Consider the following 25,109-nt stretch of genomic DNA (forward strand, 5'->3'; position numbering starts at 1 on the left):
TGAGGAGGACTGTTTAAATACCAATTCTAATCGAACTCCGAAATTTATTGGGGGATTCATGGATCAAACACACGTTGTGAATTCTGACATTAAGCTTCTTTTAAGAGAACAGCAACTTGTGAAAAAAGTACTGAAAGATTGGACACTTGGACATGTGCGTTCAAAAGTTTAGAGACATTCACATTAAATTCACCTGAAAAGGATCATCTTGAAGTTTGACCCATAGCCAAATATCCCTAATTTTTTGTCAGTAGTGTATATGTGTACATATATGTATACCTTATGGTATTGATCATGTTAATGTGCATGTGTATACACGGATGAGACATTATGGAGGAAAGTCGACAACACACATCCTACAAAACCTTTTCTATACCTGACTTGTGTCATGTCAAAAACTCCAATGTGCATTTAATCTGGGACTCAGCTGACCACTTGCTACCATTCACATTGGAGTTTTTGACATGACACAAGTCAGGTATAGAAAATGTTTTTAACTTAGTTGATTAGGGACCGTCCCAGATGGGTACACCTTGACGAGGTGGGATGGCTTCTTACCTTTTTGCAAAAATGTATATACTAAGTACCCTGTTATTAAGCACTTGCATTTTATTTATTATTATTCAGGGTATTTTCATACAATTTTTCTCTTTGTTTTTTTTCATGTTAAAAATATTGCCCAATATATGCCTTTAGCCCTTATTACACTTTTGATAGCTGTTGGGCTGCAGCTATCCCTCCTAACTCTTCTGTATATAGCAGATGTTATTCTATCGAGCGTGCCTCTGTTCTCTATAAGAGAGTCATTCTCAAACATCTCAAGTGTTGGCTTATCTTTTAAACAGTAAAATGATCAGCAGTCCGAAATCAGACTTGCTGGATCCTTATCCATACAGCTTTGGCCAACAGTTTAAAAGGGTGGTTCACCCATATTTATTATTGGCCACAACAATATTATGTTGAGAAACCAGGTTTCTCTCAAATACCTTGTGTTGCCAATAGTGCCTGTGAGCGGCACTATTGCAGTCCGCTCATCCCCATCACCTAACCCCTGGGCTCAGTGACCTCGGGTATCCAGTTATGTCACGTCAACATCCTGCTCACCTGACCTCACCGAGACCGCCCCGGTCTCCTTGAGTGACTGGGCTGTGGGCAGTGTTTCACCGATCAGCACAGCCCAGCATCACAGCGCAGCACCTCCTTACTCCCTCCTCCGTCACTGCAGAGCGCTGCAAGCTGGAAACACGCTGGGAAGTGAAGCGCAGTGAAACGCCACCTACAACCCAGTGACTCACGAAGACTGGGCCAGCCGCAGTGATGTCAGGTGAACAGGAAGTTGACGTGACATCACCAGATTCCTGATGTGATGGAGCCCGGGGGTCAGACGATGGGGAAGAGCGGACCGCAATAGTGCCGCTCACAGGCAGACTTGGCAACACAAGGTATTTGAGAGAAACCTTGTTTCTCAACTTAATATCGTTGTGGCCAATAATAAATATGGGTGAACCACTTCTTCAATGTGTAATCATCAGGCATGATTCAATTTATCTTATATGTATGTCGTAGTAATATTAACAGCTGGTAGATTGGTGGTTAAAAGGGTTTTCTACCTTCATAAAATTGCTCCCCTGCACTATATGCTGGTCTTTTGGCTGCAGCAGTAACGTCGTGTCGAAAGCTCACATTACTGCTGCAGCCAATCACCAATGTGGGTAGCAATTTCTGCTGAGCCCAGTTATTGACTTCAGCGGGGATGCGCATTCAACGTGATGTCACCTTGCTGCCAAAACACTGAGGTTGATTAATGGCACTGGACCTGGTGAGGGTGATTTGTTCTCTTTGTTATGATATATATATATAAAATTATTTTAAATCAACTTTTCTTAAAATAGAAAACCTCTTTAAAAACATGGACAGAAAGAAAGAGTCAAGGAAAAAACATATCCCATCACAAGTCTTATCATTGACATAAAATTTACTGTATTTCAATGCAAATTGTTTGTAAGAGCTAGGATATAACGAAAAATAATCGAGGTTCTGGTATTTAGGTCAACAGTTCTTATATGACGAAAACAGAATGAAAACAAAGAGATTTCATTACTTTTAAGAATTCAATTTCTGTTTCCTTTTCTGAAGCTCCAGCATAGGTACTGTGCAGCCTGGGCAGTTCTTCCTTCAGGTAAGAAAGATCCAGTCTCTCAATTACCCGAGCCGGTAGGTAATGTTCCATCCGAAAATAGGCCAAGCCATGAACCTGAAAATACAATATGGCCCATTTCTTGTTAAAACCTTGGGTAGGAATACTATAAATAAAAAATATAATTTTTACTCTTTACCATTGTGAGTACGATAAATTCATTGTACAAGGGTGCACTTTTGAGCTATACTTCTGTCTGGTAGGGGAACCTGGGACGCAGTGCACTGGACCCCAAGAACCTGCAGTGGAACGCATGGAAGACCTGCAGTGGAACGCATTGATGCATTCCACCACAGGCCCTACATATCGTCCACTGCAGGTCCTTGCATGCCACTGCACTGCAGCTCAGGTTCCCCTGCCAACCGGAAGCAATCAGAATCATTGGATGAGTGTGTGTGCAATCTGATGTGTGATTGTGTGTGCGATCTGATGTGTGTGTGTCTGCGATCTGATCTGTGTGTGTGCAATCTGACCTCCGGGGTCTGGTAAGTATGGGGGGGGGGTAGTCTACTTTTTTGGGGGGTAAACTTACTCCCAACTGTGTTTCCCCAAGAAGCCCTACCCCGAAAATAAGCTCTAGCATCTTTTTTGGGGCAAAACATAATATAATATAAGATAATATATAAGACAGTGTCTTATTTTCGGGGAAACATGGTAGTGATACATAGTAGATGGTATAGTAATATAAACTAGCATATAGATAAATGGGTCAGGTTAGCTTCATTGAGCAGTTTGGTAAGCTGCCTGTTCCTGCAGGCTTCCTCCCAGTTCCATATTGGTCTGATCTAATTTTTTAGTAATTCAAAATAGGTTCTAATACAAACTTGTTTTGAGTTTTTTTACATGCCAAATATGAAACAAGAATAGCTTTTATTGTCTTTTTTTCTTTTTGGTTAAGACTTTCCATGAACACGTAGAACAATGTCTATAGAAATATTATATATACAATTTAAGTGAAAGTGAATGAAGAAAAACGTATAGCTACAAGATCTTACATCTGGATGGTAGTCCCCATATTCTGCTTGAAGAGCTAGGGATGCCAGAAGCAAAGCGGTCTCATCATCACAGTGTAGATGCTCCTCTAAAACGTCTTTTCTTTGTTGCAAGTAGTACTGGTGACGAGTGAAGCTATGTCTGGCAAGACAGACAGAAAAAGTCAAGGAGACTGACTCGAAAATCTTACATCTATATGAAAAAAATATGCTTACTGTATAAGACTGACATCATCCACAAAGAACTTAACCCGGAAGTGCAGGTTGAAGTTGACGCCAGATTTGCCTTTCTTTTTGGTGTCTTCTTTCCAGCCATCTGGAGCTACTTTGGACAATTTTTGGTCAAGATCAATGAAGAAAAATTCAGTGTCTGGAACAGATCAAAAATAAGTCATAAATCTATGTAAATGACAATTACAGGGTAAAATAGTTTTCTATCTTATTTTCATATTAGTTGACATTTGCCATAATGGTGGTTTGGATATATCCTGGCAGGCATAATCAACCTCAGTCTACATTATATTGGAAAAACACAAACCGCTGTGATATTGCACCTATCTGACCGTTGATGGTGCACACATCAGGAAAGCTCTTTGCATATGCAGTCATGAACCCAACAGTGGCCAAAGAATGTTCTTTTAACTTCCTTTGGTTAGTTTGGGCAAACAGTACTTTACTACACAAAGGAGTATTCTTTTTTTATATTGCATTGTAGCCAATGGGCGATAAATGGATATAAAGCAGCACATGTAGGAAGTATAGGTCAGGAAATACTCCCAATGTATTCACCTTTGATTTATAGCGCATAAGTATAAACCTCTTTCGACTAAACACAGCATTGAAGGTAAAAAAGAGAATAGTACAGATAGTACAGAATTAAAATAAATATTATATTGGGTAAGTATAGCTAGTATTTTACTTTTTTATTTTTAGTTATATTTTTACTTGTGGCTCCATTTTAGACAGCTTCACATTATTTTGAAGGAGCATGTGTAAAATTATTTCATTAGGAAAAGTATACCATTCATATACTGTAATGACGATGAACATTAACCCCTTCATGACTGGCCGATTTTGAACTTTACATTTTTTTTCACCATTCTTCTTATGAGAGACGTAATTTTTTTATTTTTTAGTCAATATGGCCACGTGAGGTCTCGTTTTTGCGGAACGAGTTGTACTTGTAAATTAAACCATAAGTTTTACCATATAGTGTACTAGAAAACGGCAAAAAAAAATTCAAATGCGGAAAAATTGCAAAAAAAAATGCGACTGCACTATCGTTTTTGAGATATTTTATTCACTGTGCTCCCTCTATGGTAAAATTGATGTGTCAGTGTGATGCCTGAGGTCGGTGCGAGTTCGCGCACACCAAACATGTATAGGTTTATATTTATCTAACAAGTTAAAAAAAATCAGAAGTTTGTCCAATAAAAGTGGCGTTCGTTTTGCGCCATTTTCCGTGACCTATAGTGTTCTCATTTTTTGGGATCTATGGCTCAGTGACGGCTTATATTTGCGTCTCGAGCTGACGTTTTTAACGGTACCATTTTTGTGCAGATGCTACATTTTGGTCGCCTGTTATTGCATTTAGTGCAATATTTGTGGTGAACAAAAAATGTAATTTTGGTGTTTGGAACCGATCAGATTAATTGAATTTTATATTTTCATAGATCGGGCATTGCTGAAAATGGCAAATGTGTGTGTATATTTTTTTTATTTCTTTAACCCTTTAATTTTTAATGGGGCGAAAGGGAGGTGATTTGAACTTTTAGGGTTTTTATATTTTTTTTTAATTTTTGAAAACTTTTTTTAAACTTTTTTTTTATTTTTTATTTTACTAGGTTCCCTAGGGGACTATAACGATCAGCAGTCTCATTGCTCATTCATTTCTCCCGATCAGAGTAGCACCGCTCAACCCGGGAGAAATGATCATCTCTTGAAAAAATCAAAAATCAAAATATAAATCAGCTGAGATGTGCGCTGATCGCCGTAGGCTTCTTGCAGCAGCGCGCGGGGATTAACACTATGACTGCTAGGACATAATATTACTGCCCGCGGCCGTTAAGGGGTTAAAATAACACATTTGGCATTGATGTAAAAACGCTGGGTATGTAACCTACCTTTTAGCATGGCAAAGGCAAATAAATGGTGCTCAACCAACCCAATGTGAGCAACCACCATGTCAAACACATCTTTACAGGTAGACTTGACATCACAAGTTAACTCAAGTCTCTGTCCACTGAGGAGGATGATGTTCACTTTCCGTCGAGCTTCATCATTTTTTCCCTTTTTGATCTTAAAATTAAATAATAAGGTTTTAAGGAACGAAAAACTGAGAAATAAGACTACTGTACATTGTGTGGACCTCAGGATAATGTGTGATCTTTATGAATTTTGGTGTGATGAATGTAAAATCACATCCCTTTTCCTCCAGTCTTGTCCGTTTATTCCACAAAACGCTGTTTACTAAGGAACTCTTACAGTAATATCGGAACATTATATATAATATTTATATTATATAAATATGCTGAATATGCAAAAATAACTGCTGATTATGCATTCAGTATCACTAATAGGAATACTGCTTAATAAGCATTTCAAAATTGCTGATGACGGCAGCATTCAGTCGTTCAAGAGGCTTACGAGTCACAGCCAATTTAACTCTGTTATAAAGGCTTGCGTTGAATATGTCATCTAATAGTCCAACAGTTCATGGATGGTGCAGGAATGATCCTGATATATTTTGTCACATTTGACGTTGTTTTACAACAGCCAAACAAAGGACAAAGATATGTGACTGTGCGAAAAGCTTATTATGCATATTTTGGGGTTAAACTGAGATATGAGGAAAAACCTTGTGCACCATATAAAGCATGGGTCCCCAATTCCAGTCCTCAAGGGCCGCCAACAGTGCAGGTTTTCAGGATTTCCTTAGTATTGCACAGGTGATAATTTAATCACCTGCACAGTTGATGATTCCAACACCCATGCAATGCTAAGGAAATCCTGAAAACATGCACTGTTGGCGGCCCTCGAGGACTGGAGTTGGGGAACCCTGATATAAAGTATACAGGACATGTGCTCAAACCCTGAGACATAGGAAAAAGGGTCAGAGAAAAAAATCTCAGCTTTGGAGCTCCAATGGTGGGGTGAAAGCTTCAAAGCCATCTTCATGACTGACATTTATAATTTTCTTCCTAACAATTAAAATTTACACTATTGCTCTCTTCGTTAGAAAACAGATTGTTTTTTTGAATTAAACAAACATATTACGTGCCATCACTTCTTAAGACTTTAAAACCTTTATACAAACATTTCTCATTTGTGATAAAATGTGACATAATGCATATTTTTTACTTCATATCTCGAATCAGCACCTTTCTTTGGCTAACATCAGCAAAAACACTTAGGGTGGCTTTATACGCTACGATATCGCTAAAGCGATCTCATTGGGGTCACGGAAATTGTGACGCACATCCGGCCGCTATAGCGATGTCGTTGCGTGTGACATCTATGAGCGATTTTGAATCGTGGCAAAAACGTTCAAAATCTCTAATCGGTGACATGCCCCCCTATTCCAAATTATCGTTGCTGCTTTAGTAACGATGTTGTTTGTCATTCCTGCGGCAGCACACATCGCTATGTGTGACACCGCAGGAACGAGGAACATCTCCTTACCTGCGTCCACCGGAAAAAGAGGAAGGAAGGAGGTGGGCGGCATGTTCCGGCCATTCATCTCCTCCCCTCCTTTTCTATTGGGCGGCGGTTCAGTGACGCTGCTGTGACGCTGAACGAACCGTCCCCTTAGAAAGGAAGCGGTTCGCCGGTCATAGCGACGTCGCAGAGCAGGTATGTGCGTGTGGCGCTGCCGTAGCGATAATGTTCGCTACGGCAGCGATCACCACATATCGTGCCACCGACGGGGGCGGGTGCTATCGCACGCGACATCGCTAGCCGATGCTAGCAATGTCGCAGCGTGTAAAGCCAGCCTTAGGTCAGCAGAATTTTTTTCAAATGCAGACCAGTGTAATAATTACGACAGTACTTATCAAAAGACATTAAAAAAAAATCAAGATTTCTTACCAAAATTGATTGTGGGAGATCCAGTGAGACACAAGGTTCTAGAGTCATCTTTTCAAACTCTGGCCCAAAAAACTTCTGAAGAGAGAAACATATAGAATTTTTACAATAAAGTAATATTTCCCGGAGGAGCATTGCAGCTATAAGACTCCTCACCACTGACAGCCAGATTGGTTTGTCAGTCTCCACAAGGAGAATAGTTTTCCCCTGAGACCCCAGTAGAGCTTCTCATTCAGCAAGATCAGTTTCATACTTAGCACTGACGAGGGACAATCATCCCAAAACACGGTGTCTGCAAATTGAGATTCTGATCTGGCATAAATCCTAAGTCATATGCAAAGGCTCGTTGGAGAGTCACTTTTGACTTTTAGGATTGCTACTTCCAATAGGTGGCGCTAAAGTTTGTCTCCTTCCTCACTGAAGAGACAATTTGAATATTTCCCAAAGGAGCATTGCAGCTATAAGACTCCTCACCACTGACAGCCACATTGGTTTGTCAGTCTCCGCAAGGAAAATAGTTTTCCCCTGAGACCCCAGTAAAGCTTCTCATTCAGCCAGATCAGTCTCATACTTTGCACTGACGAGGGACAATCATCCCAAATCACCGTGTCTGCAAATTGAGATTCTGATCTGGCATAAATTCTAGGTCATATGAAAAGGCTCGATGGAGAGTCACTTTTGACTTTTAGGATTGCTACTTCCAATAGGTGGAGCTAGAGTTTGTCTCCTTACTCCCTGAAGAGACAATTTGTACAATAAGAGTTGTATTTCAGGGTACTCCAGCAAAATGACGTCACTCTGAGGACAAAGATTTTCAACCCAAATATGTCCTTGTTGATTTGTTTGAAAAAAAGAGAATTTTGTTTACTTACCGTAAATTCTTTTTCTTATAGTTCCGACATGGGAGACCCAGACCATGGGTGTATAGCTTCTGCCTCCGGAGGACACACAAAGTACTACACTAAAAAGTGTAGCTCCTCCCTCCGAGCATATACACCCCCTGGATGACCAAATCTAGCCAGTTTAGTGCAAAAGCTGAAGGAGGACATCCACCCACAAGTAGAGATAGAGTAAAACCCGGAATAACCGGAACCTCTGTCTACAACAACAGCCGGTGAAAACACACGGAACAAGAACTGCCAACAGGCAACAGGGAGGGTGCTGGGTCTCCCATGTCGGAACTATAAGAAAAAGAATTTACGGTAAGTAAACAAAATTCTCTTTTTCTTCATCGTTCCTTATGGGAGACCCAGACCATGGGACGTCTCAAAGCAGTCCATGGGTGGGAAATAAACAGAAAACTGAGAAGTAGGCAAAACCTAACTTCACAAATGGGCGACAGCCGCCTGAAGGATGCGTCTGCCCAAGCTCGCATCTGCCGAAGCATGAGCATGCACTTGGTAGTGCTTCGAAAAGGTGTGCAGACTAGACCAAGTGGCAGCCTGACAGACCTGCTGAGCCGTAGCCTGGTGCCTGAAAGCCCAAGAGGCACCGACGGCTCTGGTCGAGTGCGCCTTAATCCCCGGCGGGGGAGGCACCTGAGAACATTGGTAGGCATCGGATATGGCCGACCTAATCCAACGAGCTAGGGTCGGTTTAGAAGCCGAGAGACCCTTGCGCTGACCTGTGGTCAGCACAAAAAGAGAGGTGCACCGCCTAAGAGCGGCGGTGCGTGACACATAGATCCGGAGCGCCCGCACCAAATCTAAAGTATGCAACGCTTTCTCAAAGCGATGCACAGGGGCCGGACAAAGGGAAGGCAATGAAATGTCCTGGTTAAGGTGGAAAGAAGACACCACCTTAGGGAGAAAGTCCGGAGTCGGACGGAGAACCACCTTGTCTTGGTGAAAAACCAAAAAGGGTGACTCCGAAGAGAGCGCAGCCAAATCAGAGACTCTCCTGAGAGAAGTTATGGCCACCAGAAAGAGCACTTTCTGTGAAAGTCGAAACAAAGAAACCTCCCTAAGAGGCTCAAAGGGGGGTTTCTGTAAGGCCGTGAGGACTAGATTAAGGTCCCAGGGATCCAAAGGCCGCCGGTAAGGAGGAATGATGTGAGATGCGCCCTGCATGAAGGTGCGCACCTGGGCCAGTCGGGCGATACGCCGCTGGAACAAAACTGACAGAGCCGAGACCTGTCCCTTGAGGGAATTGAGGGATAGTCCTAGCTGCAGACCGGACTGTAGAAAGGACAGGATGGTCGGCAAGGAAAACGGCCAAGGAGCATGGCCGGAAGAGCGACACCAGGACAGGAAAATTCTCCAAGTCCTGTGGTAAATCCTGGCTGAGGAAGACTTCCGCGCCTGAGTCATAGTGGAGATGACCTCGGAAGGAATGCCTGAAGCCGTCAGGATCCAGGACTCAAGAGCCACGCCGTCAATCTGAGAGCCACAGAATTCTGGCGGAAAAACGGACCTTGTGAGAGAAGGTCTGGGCGGTCCGGGAGATGCCACGGCACCTCTACGGACAGACGGAGCAGGTCTGGGTACCAAGCTCGCCTGGGCCAGTCTGGAGCAATGATTATGACCCGACGGCCCTCCATTCTGATCTTGCGCAGGACTCTGGGCAAGACAGCTAGAGGGGGAAACACGTAGGCCAGACGGAATTGGGACCAATCCTGAACCAGCGCGTCCGCTGCCAAGGCCTGAGGATCGTGGGAGCGAGCCACGTAAGCCGGGACCTTGTTGTTGTGCCGGGATGCCATTAGATCCACTTCCGGAGTGCCCCACTTTCGGCAGATTGACCGGAACACTGCCGGATACAGGGCCCACTCGCCGCTGTTCACGGTTTGACGGCTGAGATAATCTGCCTCCCAGTTTTCTACGCCTGGGATGTGGACTGCGGATATGGTGGACTTGGAGTCCTCCGTCCACTGAAGGATACGTTGAACTTCCAACATTGCTAGGCGGCTGCGAGTCCCGCCCTGGTGATTGATGTAGGCAACTGCTGTCACGTTGTCTGACTGGACTCGAATGTGCTTGCCCGCCAACAGGTGGTGAAAGGCTACGAGAGCTAGGAGCACAGCTCTGATTTCCAGCACATTGATCGAGAGGGCTGATTCGGACGGAGTCCAAGTGCCCTGTGCTCGGTGGTGGAGAAACACTGCTCCCCAGCCGGATAGACTGGCATCCGTGGTGAGAATCACCCAGGACGGGGCCAGAAAGGAGCGTCCCTGGGACAGAGAGAGGGGCCGAAGCCACCACTGAAGAGAGCTCCTGGTCTGTGGCGACAGAGCCACTAGCCTGTGCAAGGAAGAGGTCCGCTTGTCCCAACAGCGGAGAATGTCCAGCTGCAGAGGACGCAGATGGAACTGGGCAAAGGGAACCGCTTCCATTGACGCCACCATCTGACCCAGCACCTGCATGAGGTGCCTGATGGAATGACGGCGGGGCTTCAACAGAGAGCGCACCGCCAGATGAAGGGACTGCTGTTTGACTAAGGGCAGCTTCACAAGTGCCGGCAGAGTCTCGAATTGCATCCCTAGGTACGTAAGTCTCTGGGTTGGGGTCAGAGTGGACTTGGGCAGATTGACAAGCCACCCGAATTGAACAAGCGTGGCGAGAGTGAGCGAGACACTCCGCTGACAGTCTGCACTGGATGAAGCCTTGATTAGAAGGTCGTCCAGGTAAGGAATCACTGCCAACCCCTGGAGGTGCACTGCTGCCATGACCTTGCACGAGGGGCCGTGGCTAACCCGAAGGGGAGAGCCACGAATTGGAAATGTTCCTCTCCGATTGCAAAACGTAGCCAACGCTGGTGTGAAACTGCAATTGGCACATGCAGATAGGCATCTCTGATGTCGATGGATGCTAGAAAATCTCCTTGGGTCATTGAGGCAATGACCGATCGCAGAGATTCCATGCGAAAGTGCCGCACCTGAACATGCTTGTTGAGAAGCTTGAGATCCAGGATGGGCCGGAAGGAACCGTCCTTCTTGGGGACTAGGAAGAGGTTTGAGTAGAAACCTCTGAACCGTTCCCGGGCGGGAACCGGTACAATTACTCCGTTGGCCTGCAAGGATGCCACGGCCTGAGAGAAGGCGGCGGCTTTGGAGCAGGGGGGAGTGGACAGAAAAAATCTGTTTGGCGGGCTGGAAGAAAATTCTATCCTGTAGCCGTGGGAGATGATATCCCGCACCCACTGATCGGAGACGTGTTGAAACCACACGTCGCCAAAGTGGGAGAGCCTGCCACCGACCAAGGACGTTGCTGGCGCAGCCAGATAGTCAAGAGGAGGCTGCCTTAGTGGCAGCGGCTCCTCCGTTCTTCTGAGGACGCGGCTTCGTGCGCCAGCTGGGTTTTCGATCCTTGGCTGAGTTAGTGGACGAGGCTGAGGGCTTAGAGGATGACCAGTTAGAGGAACGAAAGGAGCGAAACCTCGACTGGTTCCTGCCCTGGACAGGTTTCCTGGTTTTAGTTTGTGGCAAGGAAGTACTCTTCCCGCCAGTAACTTCCTTAATAATTTCATCCAGTTGTTCACCGAACAGCCGGGACCCAGCAAAGGGGAGCCCAGCAAGGAACTTCTTTGAAGAAGCGTCTGCTTTCCACTCTCGAAGCCACAAGATCCTGCGGATCGCGAGGGAATTAGCGGAAGCCACCACCATGCGGTGAGAAGCCTCCAGAATGGCAGACATGGCATAGGATGAAAAAGCCGAAGCCTGGGAAGTTAAGGCAACCATTTCGGGCATAGAGTCCCTGGTGAGGGAATGTATCTCCGCCAGAGAAGCAGAGACGGCCTTAAGAGCCCACACTGCTGCAAAAGACGGGGAGAACGAGGCCCCTGCCGCCTCATAGACAGATTTGGCCAGAAGGTCAACCTGGCGGTCAGTGGGATCCTTAAGTGAGGTGCCATCGGCCACAGATACAACTGTCCGGGCTGAGATTCTAGACACCGGAGGATCTACCTTTGGTGAATGAGCCCACTCCTTGACCACCTCTGGTGAAAAGGGAAAACGGTCATCAGAACTACGCTTTGGGAAGCATTTGTCAGGACAGGCCCTGGGCTTGGTCACAGTGGCCTGAAAACTGGAGTGGTTAAAAAACATACTCCTTGCTCTCTTAGGTGAGGTAAACTGGTGTTTTTCTACCAGAGAGGCTTGTTCCTCTGACACTGGCTGGATTGAGGTCCAGTACGGAATTAATGGACGCAACCAAGTCACTAACATCCGCATCACCTTCAGATAGATCAATGGGGTACATAGAGGTAGCGTCCGAGCCCACAGTAAAGGCATCCTCCTCGCCCTGCAATTCAGCTCGTGAATCAGAGCCGTGGGACGAGGAAGGAGAAGAGTCCCTGCGTCTCCGTTTAGGAGGACGGGGTCCGGGAACAGATGAAAAATCCTCTGTGAGCTCTGCAGAGCGAGTCGGAGCAGCAGAGGCGCCCTGAGAAGGGGGCTGATGCATGGTCAGCAGAGTCCGGGACAGCTGTCCCATGGAGTCGGCAAAGGACTGGGAGATAGCTTTAGAAAACGATGCTACCCAAGCCGGGGGTTCAGCCACCGGGGCTGGAGCAGCCGGAGGGACCCCTGGGGAGACTCCAGGCTGAGGCACCACCATGTTAGAGCAGGCATCACAATGTGGATATGTGCTCGGCTCAGGCAGTATGAGCTTACATGCAGTGCATATAGAGTAAAGCCTTGCAGCCTTGCTCCTAGTGAGAGACATGCTGCTGAGGTGGAGGTTCTGCAGTAAAGAACACACTCCTTCAGAATGACCCCCAGAGAGTGTACAAGAAAGTCCACAACCAGAGGTTGTGGCTTACCAGACCGTTTTGTGTGCCCTCCGGATTCCACAGCTTGGACCCCCAGACAGATGCAGTAGCTGCAGCAGCCAGCGCCGATCAGTGTGTGAACGCTGATAAAATGGCGCCGGAGTGAGGAGGGGGGGCGGGGTTTAGACCAAAAGCGGGAACCGGAGGGCCAAGGAGAAATACAGGGGAGGGAAACATCTCCTCAGAGAGGAGTGTCCTCCCCTGAGCTGAACGGCCGGTGGGCGGCGCCGCACTGTCCCCCTGCATGACTGACATGCAGGGGCAGTGAAAACGAAACTAGGCCGCAGCCGAAGCCGGGGCCTAAATTTTCCCATGCGGCCGACGAGCAGGCACCCTCGGCGCGGTTCTCAGGAGAAAACCAGAGAACCGGCCGGAAATCACAGCAAAGTGAAATAACACACTCTCCCCACAATAAATGTACAAGGGACCCCTCAATAACGTCTCAATACTTAGCTTATGAGACGCAGGGCCAGGTCCCTGAGGGGTGAGCGCTCCATCCGGCAGAGTCCTGAAAGGGCTGCGGATGGAGACCGGTCTCCTGCAAAGCAGTGAGAACCGTGATGGCTCCCACTTCAAGCCAGAGCCCGAGGGATGGTGAAGGAGCGCGGCATGTAAGGCTCCAGTCTTGAAATCAACCTTAACAACACCGCCGACACAGTGGGGTGAGAAGGGACATGCCGGGAGTCCAGTTTGGACCCGCTTTTCTTCCAACTCTTTGAAATCAAAAATCAAAAATCAGATGAGAATGCATGTGTGTGTGACCTCCTGAACACAAAGCATTGAACTGGCTAGATTTGGTCATCCAGGGGGTGTATATGCTCGGAGGGAGGAGCTACACTTTTTAGTGTAGTACTTTGTGTGTCCTCCGGAGGCAGAAGCTATACACCCATGGTCTGGGTCTCCCATAAGGAACGATGAAGAAACAAAACCAGTGGGAATGACAGTCAGTGCATACTCAGGCTAGGCCATTTTAATATGCACCTAATTTATCCAAGTGGCTCATGTTGGTTGATGGACGTGGTTCATCTTGGACCGCCTAATCTAAGATTTCATAAACTTAGTGCTCTAAAGTATGCTAACTAAGTCATACCAATTGTAACATTATTTGGCACATGAAATCACAATTAGTCCATGCTCCTTACGGAACATTAGTCAGGCTTAGATCCCATCATTGATAGTGTCTAAAACACATAAATGTGGTGTGCAAGGCATTGTTGCAATTAAGCCTTAAATCTGGAGCATACAGCTTAGAAAATCAGCCCTATTCTTTTTCTCATTACTTTATGTAATAAATGTAAAATAAGAAGCGCTGATAGTGTAACACCAGATGACAAGTGTAGTATATACAGGAGATATACACTCACCTACTGTAGTTGTGAGAGTCACAACCACTGATAAGCATGAGACAATGGCGTCTGCTGCAGCCCCACGTGGATGAGCATTCAAAATGGAGTAGAGAAGGGGTTAACGCCGTGATCAGCCAAATGAAGATGTAGAGATGTTGATGAATATCATCTATTTTTATTTCATCGGTCTACGCGTTTTGAGGTCGAAACCTCTTCCTCAGGACCAGGACATCAACAAAGCATAGAAACGCGTAGACCGATGAAATAAAAAAAGATATTATTCATCGACATCTCTACATCTCATTACTTTATAGCATCAACAGTCCAACTTCCAGTTTATTCAGTAATTGCTTTAGAGATGAGCTTCATTTATGTTCACATACGTATGTGCACCTAAGTAAAATGAGTGACCTATAAAGAAGGGCTTCTAATAATCTTTTCAGGAGTAAATGCCAAGTGCTGACCTGAATATCTTTCAGCATCAACCCTAAAGTTCATCATACACATGCTAATTTGAAGACAAAAGAAACGAACGGAGCAGATACCATGTTGGGATATTTTAGTTGGGAAAGGAGTATTCCAATTGAAAGAAGCCATCACCTATCTGTGGGATAGGGAACTTTTACTTTTTATTAATGCTGGTTTCAGATGTCCGTGTTTCAGGTACGTGTGAAATCCGTTTTTAACACAGATGCCACATGTACCCATGTTATTATTTGCTGTTACTCACACGTCCGTGTTTTCACATGGACCGTGTGACCTCTCATGACCCCGCACGCACACACGCAGGCATGTCCGTTTTTTCTCCGGTAGCATGGGTGTCACACGGATCGCACACTGATGTGATCCATGTGACATTAATGTGACACATACCGGAGAAAACACGGGTCTTTTTAATAAAAATATTTTCTATATTTACCTCTATCCAGTGATGCTGTCTCCGGCTCTGCTGCCTCCTGCTCCTGATCCCCGCTCATTATACTCACTGAATATTCAGTGCACTGAAGAGCTGGAAGCCGGAGCAGCGCTGGGGACTTCAGTGCCGGGGACCGCATCACTGGGTGAGTATACAGCAGAGTGTGTGTGTGTGTGTGCGCGCGCGCGCGTGCGTGCGTGTGTGTGTGGTGAGAACCTGGAACCCGGAGCATTGCGGGAACAGCATCGGTGACTCATCACAGTTCCCAATGAACTCTGATGAACCCGTGAAGCTGTAATCCGGGTGTCGCGGGGGTGTCATCAGGATGTCATCAGAGTTCATTGGGAACTCCGATGACCTCCTGGATGTCACTGTGCTTGCAGAATACTCATGTGTCTCTGCGGTGCTGTCCCCGCGATGCTGTCCCCAGCGCTGCTCCGGCTTCCAGGTCCTGAGTGTGGTGAATAATCGATTAATATAATGAGTGGCTATCAGGAGCGGGAGGCAGCAGGTAAATATAGAAAATCTTTTTATTTCACAGACCCGTGTTGTCTCTGGTACCTGTCACACGTATGCAAACATGGATGTCACAAGTGTAACACACGCGTGACACATGTGTCACATGTATGACACACGTGTGACACACGTATGACCATAACCATGTGTGTGATAAAACACGGACATCTGAAACCAGCCTAAAATTAAGTGTCAATGTGAATGCTCGACTTCCCCAACATTCCTCTATAAGATTGCTGGAGAAAGCTGAATACAGTGCTCTGGCAATCCCATAGAGAAAGAATGGAACGGTGGTCACGCACATTTATTGCCGCTCCTTTCTAATATGGATAAAAGTGCCCCATCCTTGCAATTGGTGGAGTTTCTTGAGGTTGAATCCTCACCAATCTAAATGTAATGAACTATCCTAGGAATGGGTGAAACTAGTGAAGGGCGAATAGCAACTATGCATGCTCGGATAATGATTAACAAATACTGAGAACTACAGTATTTCAATATTCGCCACTGCAAAAAAAATCCTCTTTTTCCCCATTGGCTTAAATTAGGTTTGTTATTCATGAGGAATACTGGAATAGTACTATGGGATTCATTACGAATAATCCGAACATGAATAGTTACTATTCACCCATCTCTAGTGATAACGTTTTCCAACCTGACTATTCTAATCCTATACCACATGAGCGCTGGTTGACGATATAACAGGTTTATGCAGCTCATTTGTAGTTCTTTACATGGAAACTCACCGAAAAGGAGATAAAATTCAAAAAAAACCAATCACTAAAAAAAGGTAGGAACAACAAGGCAGTTCAAAGGAGAGAAAATAAGCATACAAAAAAGCTCACAATTATAATAATGCAGAAAATGTTGTAGCAAAACTTACAAATAGCAGACTAAAATGAGCAGAAGTAGACTCAAATATGCCAATAAATCCAATGAGTTGTAAAGGTCAGCATGTAGATACAAAACCAGTAGCTGACCTCACAGTGAAGTCTATGCATTAGTTGCTACAATGGGTTATGATATGATGACAAAAGTAAATATAACACTATCTAGTGGAATATAACCATAATATAGACCAGGGGCGGACATATCATTGGTACAGCCTGCAAAGCTGCACAAGGGCCCAAGAGGTAACAGGGCCCATTCCCACCTAATTATGCATTATAATGAGGTACTTGACATTAAAGGGCCCATTTACTGTTGTTGCAAAGGGGGCCCTCTTCCGTCTGTGACCTCCAGTGATGTGGACTCGTATAGACCACGCTAACCTCACAGTAAAAATAATACAAAGGCTGCTGGAAAAAACTGTCATATGGTAACTGAATAAACAAACACAATCTAGTAGAGTAAGACCACAATGAGAAAATTATACCAAAAATACTAAACTATATCGAACCCAAAGACAAATGTGGAATGATCAGAACATAGTAGCTGCCAGAGAAGTAGAGAGTGAGAGCCAAGAGGACATGACGAGGAGTTGAGTGACCCCAGGCGTATCTTTGTTGCTACTGAGACCTAACAGGCTTGCGTAGCATACTTAAAGCAGCCATCGGGTCTGCGCAGCCTCCGGATGTGCTCACCGTTGTTGGGACCCTGGCAGGCTTGAGCAACCGTGATATTTTTCAATGATATATGCCTAAACATGTACCTTTATCACTTTGAATGCTATCAGGACATTCACGCTGCATTTCCACACCTGGTAAGATCATTATTGTATTTATGCTAAATATATAAGAAGCAACTCTATGACTGCATTTAAGACACTCAACCTTAAAGCCACACTGCGGATGGTGATACAACACATTTGCAGTCACTCACCTTCTCGTCATGTCCTCTTGGTTCTGACGCACTACATCTGTGAAGCTACTTTGTCTTTGGGTTCAGTATGCTTTATAGTATTTTCGGTATCATTTTCTTATTGTGGTCTTACTCTACTAGATTGCGCTTGTTTTTCTTGTTACAATATGACAGTTTACTGCAGCAGCTTTTGTATTATTTTATTGTGAGGTTACCTTGGTCTATATGAGTCCACATTGTGGTTAGATTCCACTAGATAGTGTTATATTTATTTTTGTCACCATATCATAGTCCATTGTAGCAACTAATGCATTGCCTTCCTAGTGAGATCAGCTATTGGTTTTGTATCTACATGCTGACCTTTACCATACCTTGCTTTTATTGGCATATTTGATTCTACTCCTGCTCGGTTTTTGTCTGCCATTTGTAAGTTTTACTACAGCATTTTCTGCATTATTATAATTGTGAGCTCACCTTATTCATGAGGTTGTGGTATTAGGGATATCATGGGCACACCATTCTGTGTTTTTGTTTTGTAGCCCATGTGTTTTTTTTAAATGTTTTTAATGATGTTTGTCATTTGTGGCAGAGGTGGTTGTCTAATATAAATGCACAGTGCCTGACTTACAGCTTTTTGATGACGCCCATACTATTCGATCAGACGGGCTGCCCAGCACTATATAAGTGCCCACAGGACAGACACCCCAATTAACCCATCCAACAATAAAGTGTCTGGCTGCATACTGTATAATAATGAAAAAATATCGAATAAAAGCACAAAAAAGCCACATCTTTGTATGTTTTCCACCTTTTTTGCTGCACCTTTTTTATCTTTTGCAAGGGGCAGCAAAAGCAAGGTCTTTTAGCGTCAGTTGAGGGAACTTGGGGTGGCTGTCCTAGTGAGGTGCTGGGCAGCCTGCCTGATTTAATAATATGGGTGTCACTATAGTGTTTACCCAAAAATATGCCTTAGCAGGGTTTTTTAGTTTTTATGGCGTAGGTTTGAAATATAAGCCCTACTCCTAAAATAAGTCCTAGTTGCTTACAAAGTTACAGTATGCTGAAATAGGGCTTATATAGCCCTATTCTCTTGTATTGCTCAAATCCCTAGCCAATCAAATGATTTTATATTCACCCTCTTCCCCTCCCACCCCTCTGAACCCTGCAAGGGCACCTACACGCCATGCCTGCTTACCTTAAGGTCCAGTCACACTAAGCAACTTACCAGGGATCCCAACAACGATAGGGATCGCTGGTAAGTTGCTAGGAGGTTGCTGGTGAGATGTCACACTGCGACGCTCCAGCGATCCCACCAGCAACCTGACCTGGCAGGGATCGCTGGAGCGTCGCTACACGAGTTGCTGGTGAGCTCACCAGCAACCAGTGACCAGCCCCCAGCGCCGCGTGGAAGATTCTGCGCTTGGTAACTAAGGTAAATATCGGGTAACCAACCCGATATTTACCTTGGTTACCAGCGCACGGAGCTACACGTGCAGAGAGCAGGGAGCAGCGCACACTGAGCGCTGGCTCCCTGCTCTACTAGTTACAGCACACATAGGGTTAATTACCCGATGTGTGCTGCAGCTAAATGTGCACAGAGCAGGGAGCAGTGCACAATGCTTAGTGCTGACTCCCTGCTCTCCTAGCTACAGCACACATCGGGTTAATTACCCAATGTGTCCTGCAGCTAAATGTGCACAGAGCAGGGAGCAGCGCACAATGCTTAGCGCTGGCTCCCTGCTCTCCTAGCTACAGCACACATCGGGTTAATTAACCCGATGTGTCCTGCAGCTACATGTGCACAGAGCAGGAGCCGGCACTGACAGTGAGAGCGGCGGAGGCTGGTAACAAAGGTAAATATCGGGTAACCAAGGACAGGGCTTCTTGGTTACCCGATGTTTACATTGGTTACCAGCCTCCGCAGAAGCCGGCTCCTGCTGCCTGCACATTTAATTGTTGCTGTCTCGCTGTCACACACAGCGATGTGCGCTTCACAGCGGGACAGCAACAACTAAAAAATGGCCCAGGACATTCAGCAACAACCAACGACCTCACAGCAGGGGCCAGGTTGTTGCTGGATGTCACACACAGCAACATCGCTAGCAACGTCACAAAAGTTGTTCGCTAGCAGCGATGTTGCTTAGTGTGACGGGGCCTTTACAATCCACAGTATCTCTCCTGATCTGAGAGTGACATTGTGTATTTCTATGCAACTGTCACTGTCAGTTCAGGAGAGATACCGAGGATTGTGGAGTAATCCTCAGGCACTAATAATGCAGGCATCAAGGGTTTAAATATTAGACACCCCCTGAAAATAAGCCCTAGTGCATTTTTCAAAGCAGAAAATATAAGCCCGTCTTATTTTTGGGGAACATGGTAAGAGGCTGTAAGTCAGACACTATGCACTACATGTATCTGTGTGACTGAGGCCTTATCTGTGCACATTTATAATATTAAACAACCACCCCTGCCATGAATGGTAGGTGTGTGAGTGGTTGTTTTATAGTATTTAGCAACTGTGTTGCCTCAACTCTCATCATGGGGTCTGCTGCATCCTGTATTAATATTGTGTCTTGGTTTTGGTAAATACGGCTGCCTTTTTACATGGGCCATAAATTATATAATTATTAGACTTTTTCCATCAAATAAGACATCTAACCTACACACTTCATATAAACCACAACTACTCATCCGTTCAACTTCCTATTCTTAAACGCTGCCAATCTCGGCTCTGTCTTCTTGAGCAAGTTCCCACACTACAGAAACAATGACGAGTCTCTTTATTTAGAAGACGTCAGTACACCATTAAATGCTGCGGGTAATTATGAATGTACACACAAATGAAGACATCTGCAATATTTACTTTATGATAAACTAGCTGTAGTACCCGGTGTTGCCCAAGATAGTAACCAAGTGTCTCTCTGCCTCTCTCCACTCTGTCTGTCTCCCTCTACGTCTGTGTCTCCCTCTACGTCTGTCTCCCTCTACGTCTGTCTCCCTCTACGTCTGTGTCTCCCTCTACGTCTGTGTCTCCCTCTACGTCTGTGTCTCCCTCTACGTCTGTGTCTCCCTCTACGTCTGTGTCTGTCTCTCTCCCTGTCTGTCTCTCTCCCTGTCTGTCTCTCTCCCTGTCTGTCTCTTTTCCTGTCTGTCTCTTTTCCTGTCTGTCTGTCTCTCTCTCTCTCTCTCTATGTCTCTGTCTGTCTCTCTCTCTCTTTCTATATGTCTCTAACCCTGTCTGCCTCTCTCTGTTTCTCTCTCTATCTGTTTCTCTCTGTCTGTCTCTCTTTCACTGCTTCTGTCTCTCTCTCCCTATCAGCCTGTCTCTGTCGTTCTTGGTCTGTCTGTCTCTCTATCCATCTATCTCTCTCTCTATATGTCTCTGCCTCTCTCTCCCTGTCAGCCTGTCTCTCGCTCTCTGTCTCTCTTTGACTGTCTGTCTCTCTATCCATCTGTCTCTCTCTCTTTGTCTGCCTCTCTGTTTTTTTCTCTGTCTCCCTCTCTCACTCTGTCTGTTTCTGTCTCTCTCGGTTTCTCGGTTTCTTGCTTTCTCTCTGTCTCTCTCTTTCGCTCTGTCAGTCTGTCTCTCTGTGTGTCTGTCGCTGTCTCTCTATCCATCTCTTTCTATCAGTCTCTCTGTTTATCTCTGTCTGTCTCTCTCCCTGTCTGCCTTTCTCTTTCTGTCTCTATATCTCATTGTTTCTCTCTGTCTCTTTGTCTGTCTGTTTGGCTCTCTCTCGACCAAAATCATATTAACTGACACATAAGCTGTCTAAGGGAACTGTTCCACTTGTATATAGCTTCTGATGCGAGAACATCGGAGAGCGATATGCTAATGACCCTTTGCTGCGAGCGTCAGCCGAGGGTCATGCGACTGTGATGTGTTCTTGCGATTGTATCACAGCTGCGGAGAACAGGGAGGGAACACTTTCTCCCCATCCCCTCCGCTGTCTGTCTCTGCGTACATCGCACTGCAGTCGCATGACATGTAAGTGCAGTGAGATGTTTCACATGCTTCCATAGGCGTTACTCGTTGCCAAACGCAGCATGCTGCAATTCATTGCGCATGTCGCTGTGGCATGAAAATTCAATCGCAGATGGACGCTGCCCCATAGTTTTGCACTGGAGTGAGTGCAATCCGATGTTTTATCGGATTGCACTCGCACATGAAAATCGCAAGTGGAACAGTACTCTTTTGCTAAGAATGTCCTTTGTTGCCTATAGAAACCAATCAGAGCCCCTATTAATAACCTGTCCCAGCTCAATTGACTTTAATGTAAGCAGGTTTTGTGGGCAAATAATTGTCAAGTGAGGGGTTAAAATTTCCCCTCAAAACCTATCTATGACGTTCCCTGAGTCAAATGAGGTGGCTATGCAAAACTTTGTGATTGTAAATGCGACGGTGCGGATTCCTTTAGCGGAAATACACACACACACACACACACATAGATATATACACTCAGCTTTATATATTAGATGGAAAACTGCAACAATTAATCTCAACACATAATATCTAAGGTAGACATGAATATTATAATGGGTGGTATGCAGATGGGTGGGGTTGATAGTGTGCCACTTTAAAAATTCACTGTTCTAGGGGGGAAAAGGATGATAAATTAAACAGGTCAAATCAGGCAGCAGGTTACAATAAAAAAATTGGTTCCATTAAAGAAAACTACTGTCAAATTATTATTCCAGGCCAAGCCACAAATTTACATAAAATAGGCTGTCATAAATCACATGCTATTACAAAATGAATTCTTAAATCAATCAGTACCCTTAATTTTCTTTGTGTCATAGTTGTTTCCATTGCAATTTCTCGTATAGGATCCCGTGTGATGTCCAACATAGATGCTCGAGGAAGGTCCCCTGCATACAAGTTTAGTCTAGACTGTTTAAAAGCCATTTTGGCCTTCATTTGAATCATATCTTCCTCTTGTCGTTTGCGCATTTCTTGATTGATATCGCCTCTTTCTGGAGGAGTTTCATACTTCGGACTGTAATGGTAAAATGGTGACATACTTTAGCATATCATATGCTCATTCTAGTTTACTTTAGAAACATTATTAACCAGAATCAATGAGCTGCAGTAACATTTATGGCCACAAGATAATGTATAGAGGTGTTCCAGCTATTGATGCACCATAGCCCCCTTTAATTAACTGATTGTTGGGGGTTTTGGGAGTAGAACTTGATTCACTGATCTAATTTTGATACCTACCCTAAGGTTAGGGCATCAATATTAAAGTCCTGGCATTTTGTATTATCTAAGCAGGATTACATACATGCATATCACATACTATTGTAATAATATCACTATAAGGCTCCCTTCTGCAGAGACGTGACTGTTCTCCGAGAAATCAGCGGTCCATGCTCACAATCAGTGATCTGGGTGGTGGTGACTTTCGCGGTGTTCTCCCTATTGAAAATACTCGTGTCTCTGCAAGCATAAACTGACATGCTGCGACTCGGGAAGCTGCTCCGCAGGTCGGTTTACGCTGTTGAAAAAAGTACAGTAGACATGGGATTTCTACAAATCCCATCCATTGTACTGGTACTGTACAATGCAGAATTTGGACGCAGCGGAAATATGCTGCTTTCAAAACGCTACAATCCTGATTTGTTAAACTGAAACACAGTGAATTGACATATTTCAGGGATGTTTCACTTATTAAGCGATGTGCTTATGTTTCCATACAATGAAGGTTTTTATCACCAGGAGATAATCACTGCCAGGCCTACAGTGCACGTGGTCTGTCCACGCCCCCACCATCGATAAACAGCTTAGTGTCAATGGACATGGTACACAAAAAGCTGTGGTGTGGGCAGGGTTAGATACAAATACAGGGTTAGCTACATGTAAGAACTCTGATTGTGCCACAACATCTGCATCCAGAAAGATATCATGCATCATTGGAATCAGAGGCTCTTTCCCCAAATTATTTTGCTCTCTTTCAGAAAATATTAGTTTCTGTCTGCACTCTTTACTCACACTCCTGGGTCCAACACAGAGCCTTTAGCATTGCTTCTGGTGTCTGGTATCAGCACTGACGTCATATCAATAGATTGGCAGCCGAACAGTGAGCTCAGTAGCCCATGAAGACAGAACTCCCCTTTTAAAGCCTCTGACTCTAAAGCACTAATCAGGCTGTTTTTTTTCAGTGCTGGAGCACTGCTTTAAATCTATGGTAAGTCCCCTGCCCCCGCCGGCATTTTCATCCTTTTTTTGTCACCGCCTCAGTTCCGAGGTGCCATCTTGTGTCTGTACCTTCTGACTGGCAGGAAGTCCAAAGTTACGTCACAAGTAGTGATCGGCAGACCCACAGATACCTGGAATAGGCAGGTCCAACCGAGTTTAAAAAAAACAAACAACAAACCGATTCCAGCCTGGAATTGATCTCGGATATCTGCCCGGACGCCGGTCCACATATAAGTTTATGAGGACTGGAATCCTGCAATTCAAAATGGTGTAAACAAAAAATACATGGCTAAATACTCAATACTCTGGGGGAAACACTCCATGGGTTCCCACAGGAGGGATGCCAACTTCAAACCGAAACATATTAAACAAGGAGGACAAAGAAGAAAATGGCACTGAAGATCATATAGGGAAGATCAATGAACTAGTCGTGGGTCAAAGAGGTGAGATTACCAACAAATAAAAGAGTTTAAAAGGCCCCCCAAGGGAGTATTAGGGTGTAGAGCTAAATGGCTACAAGGTGGTCATAGGTAACAAGGATAGGGCCAAAGGTCAATGTGTTTGCAGCTCACCACTGAAAAAAGCGGACCCTATGGCTATAGGGTGTATAATAGCCGTGGGTCACAGAGGTAAGGCTGCAAAACAACTGGTATCATGACCAAACCACATGAGTTGTATATAATCAACACTAATAAAATGTGTATAGTCGTGGGTCACAGAGGTAGGGCTGCAGTACGACTTATATCATGACCAAACCACATGAAGTGTAATAAATCAACACTAGTAAAATGTATGTAGTCATGGGTCAAGAGGCAAGATCAAGAATCACTAACTATGCAACCTACCAAAAAGTCACAAAATAACTCTCCGTTGTTAAGGGGGGAAAGCTACTAAAGAAAGGAAATAGCTCAAGAGAGATGGAAAGGTGATGCGGCAAGCAGAAACACCGGTGTCGACCACAGCAGCAAAAAAGAGTAAACAATAAATACAGCCCAGATGCATAAACCTGTGTAAACAGGGAATGCCAAAGGGTAGACAAAAAAGTTCTGACACGGTCTCTTACTTTCAACCTTATTACTTCTCTGTACGTTATTTTTCCTACCTCCTTGGATGGTCCGGTGTGCGGTTGCACCGCTGCCCACCACAGCAGCATATTTACTTTTTTATTATTTTTTTTTTGCAAAAAACCTTTTGACTGTTTTCTACTCAAGAATAAATATTTTTGATAATTAATACTTTCCAATAAACAATATATTTTTGCATAACTTCAGTGCCATTTTCTTCTTTGTCCTCCTTG

At 44.8% G+C, this 25,109-nt stretch overlaps 1 protein-coding gene across 4 annotated transcripts in view; it reads right to left on the minus strand.

Moving 5' to 3' along the window:
- PTPN13 (protein tyrosine phosphatase non-receptor type 13) overlaps positions 1-25,109 on the minus strand; it is a 427,557-nt gene that overhangs the window by 143,591 nt on the left and 258,857 nt on the right. For all 4 annotated transcript variants that reach the window (XM_075351805.1, XM_075351812.1, XM_075351792.1 and 1 more), the window contains exons 10-15: positions 22,391-22,610; positions 7,276-7,350; positions 5,313-5,487; positions 3,406-3,559; positions 3,193-3,331; positions 2,102-2,254 (exon numbers count right to left, since the gene is read on the minus strand). In XM_075351805.1, the coding sequence (XP_075207920.1) occupies positions 2,102-2,254; positions 3,193-3,331; positions 3,406-3,559; positions 5,313-5,487; positions 7,276-7,350; positions 22,391-22,610 (916 nt within the window). The remainder of the gene's footprint in view (positions 1-2,101; positions 2,255-3,192; positions 3,332-3,405; positions 3,560-5,312; positions 5,488-7,275; positions 7,351-22,390; positions 22,611-25,109) is intronic.

This window comes from Anomaloglossus baeobatrachus, chromosome 1 (genome assembly GCF_048569485.1).
Source record: "Anomaloglossus baeobatrachus isolate aAnoBae1 chromosome 1, aAnoBae1.hap1, whole genome shotgun sequence".
Taxonomy (NCBI): domain Eukaryota; kingdom Metazoa; phylum Chordata; class Amphibia; order Anura; family Aromobatidae; genus Anomaloglossus; species Anomaloglossus baeobatrachus.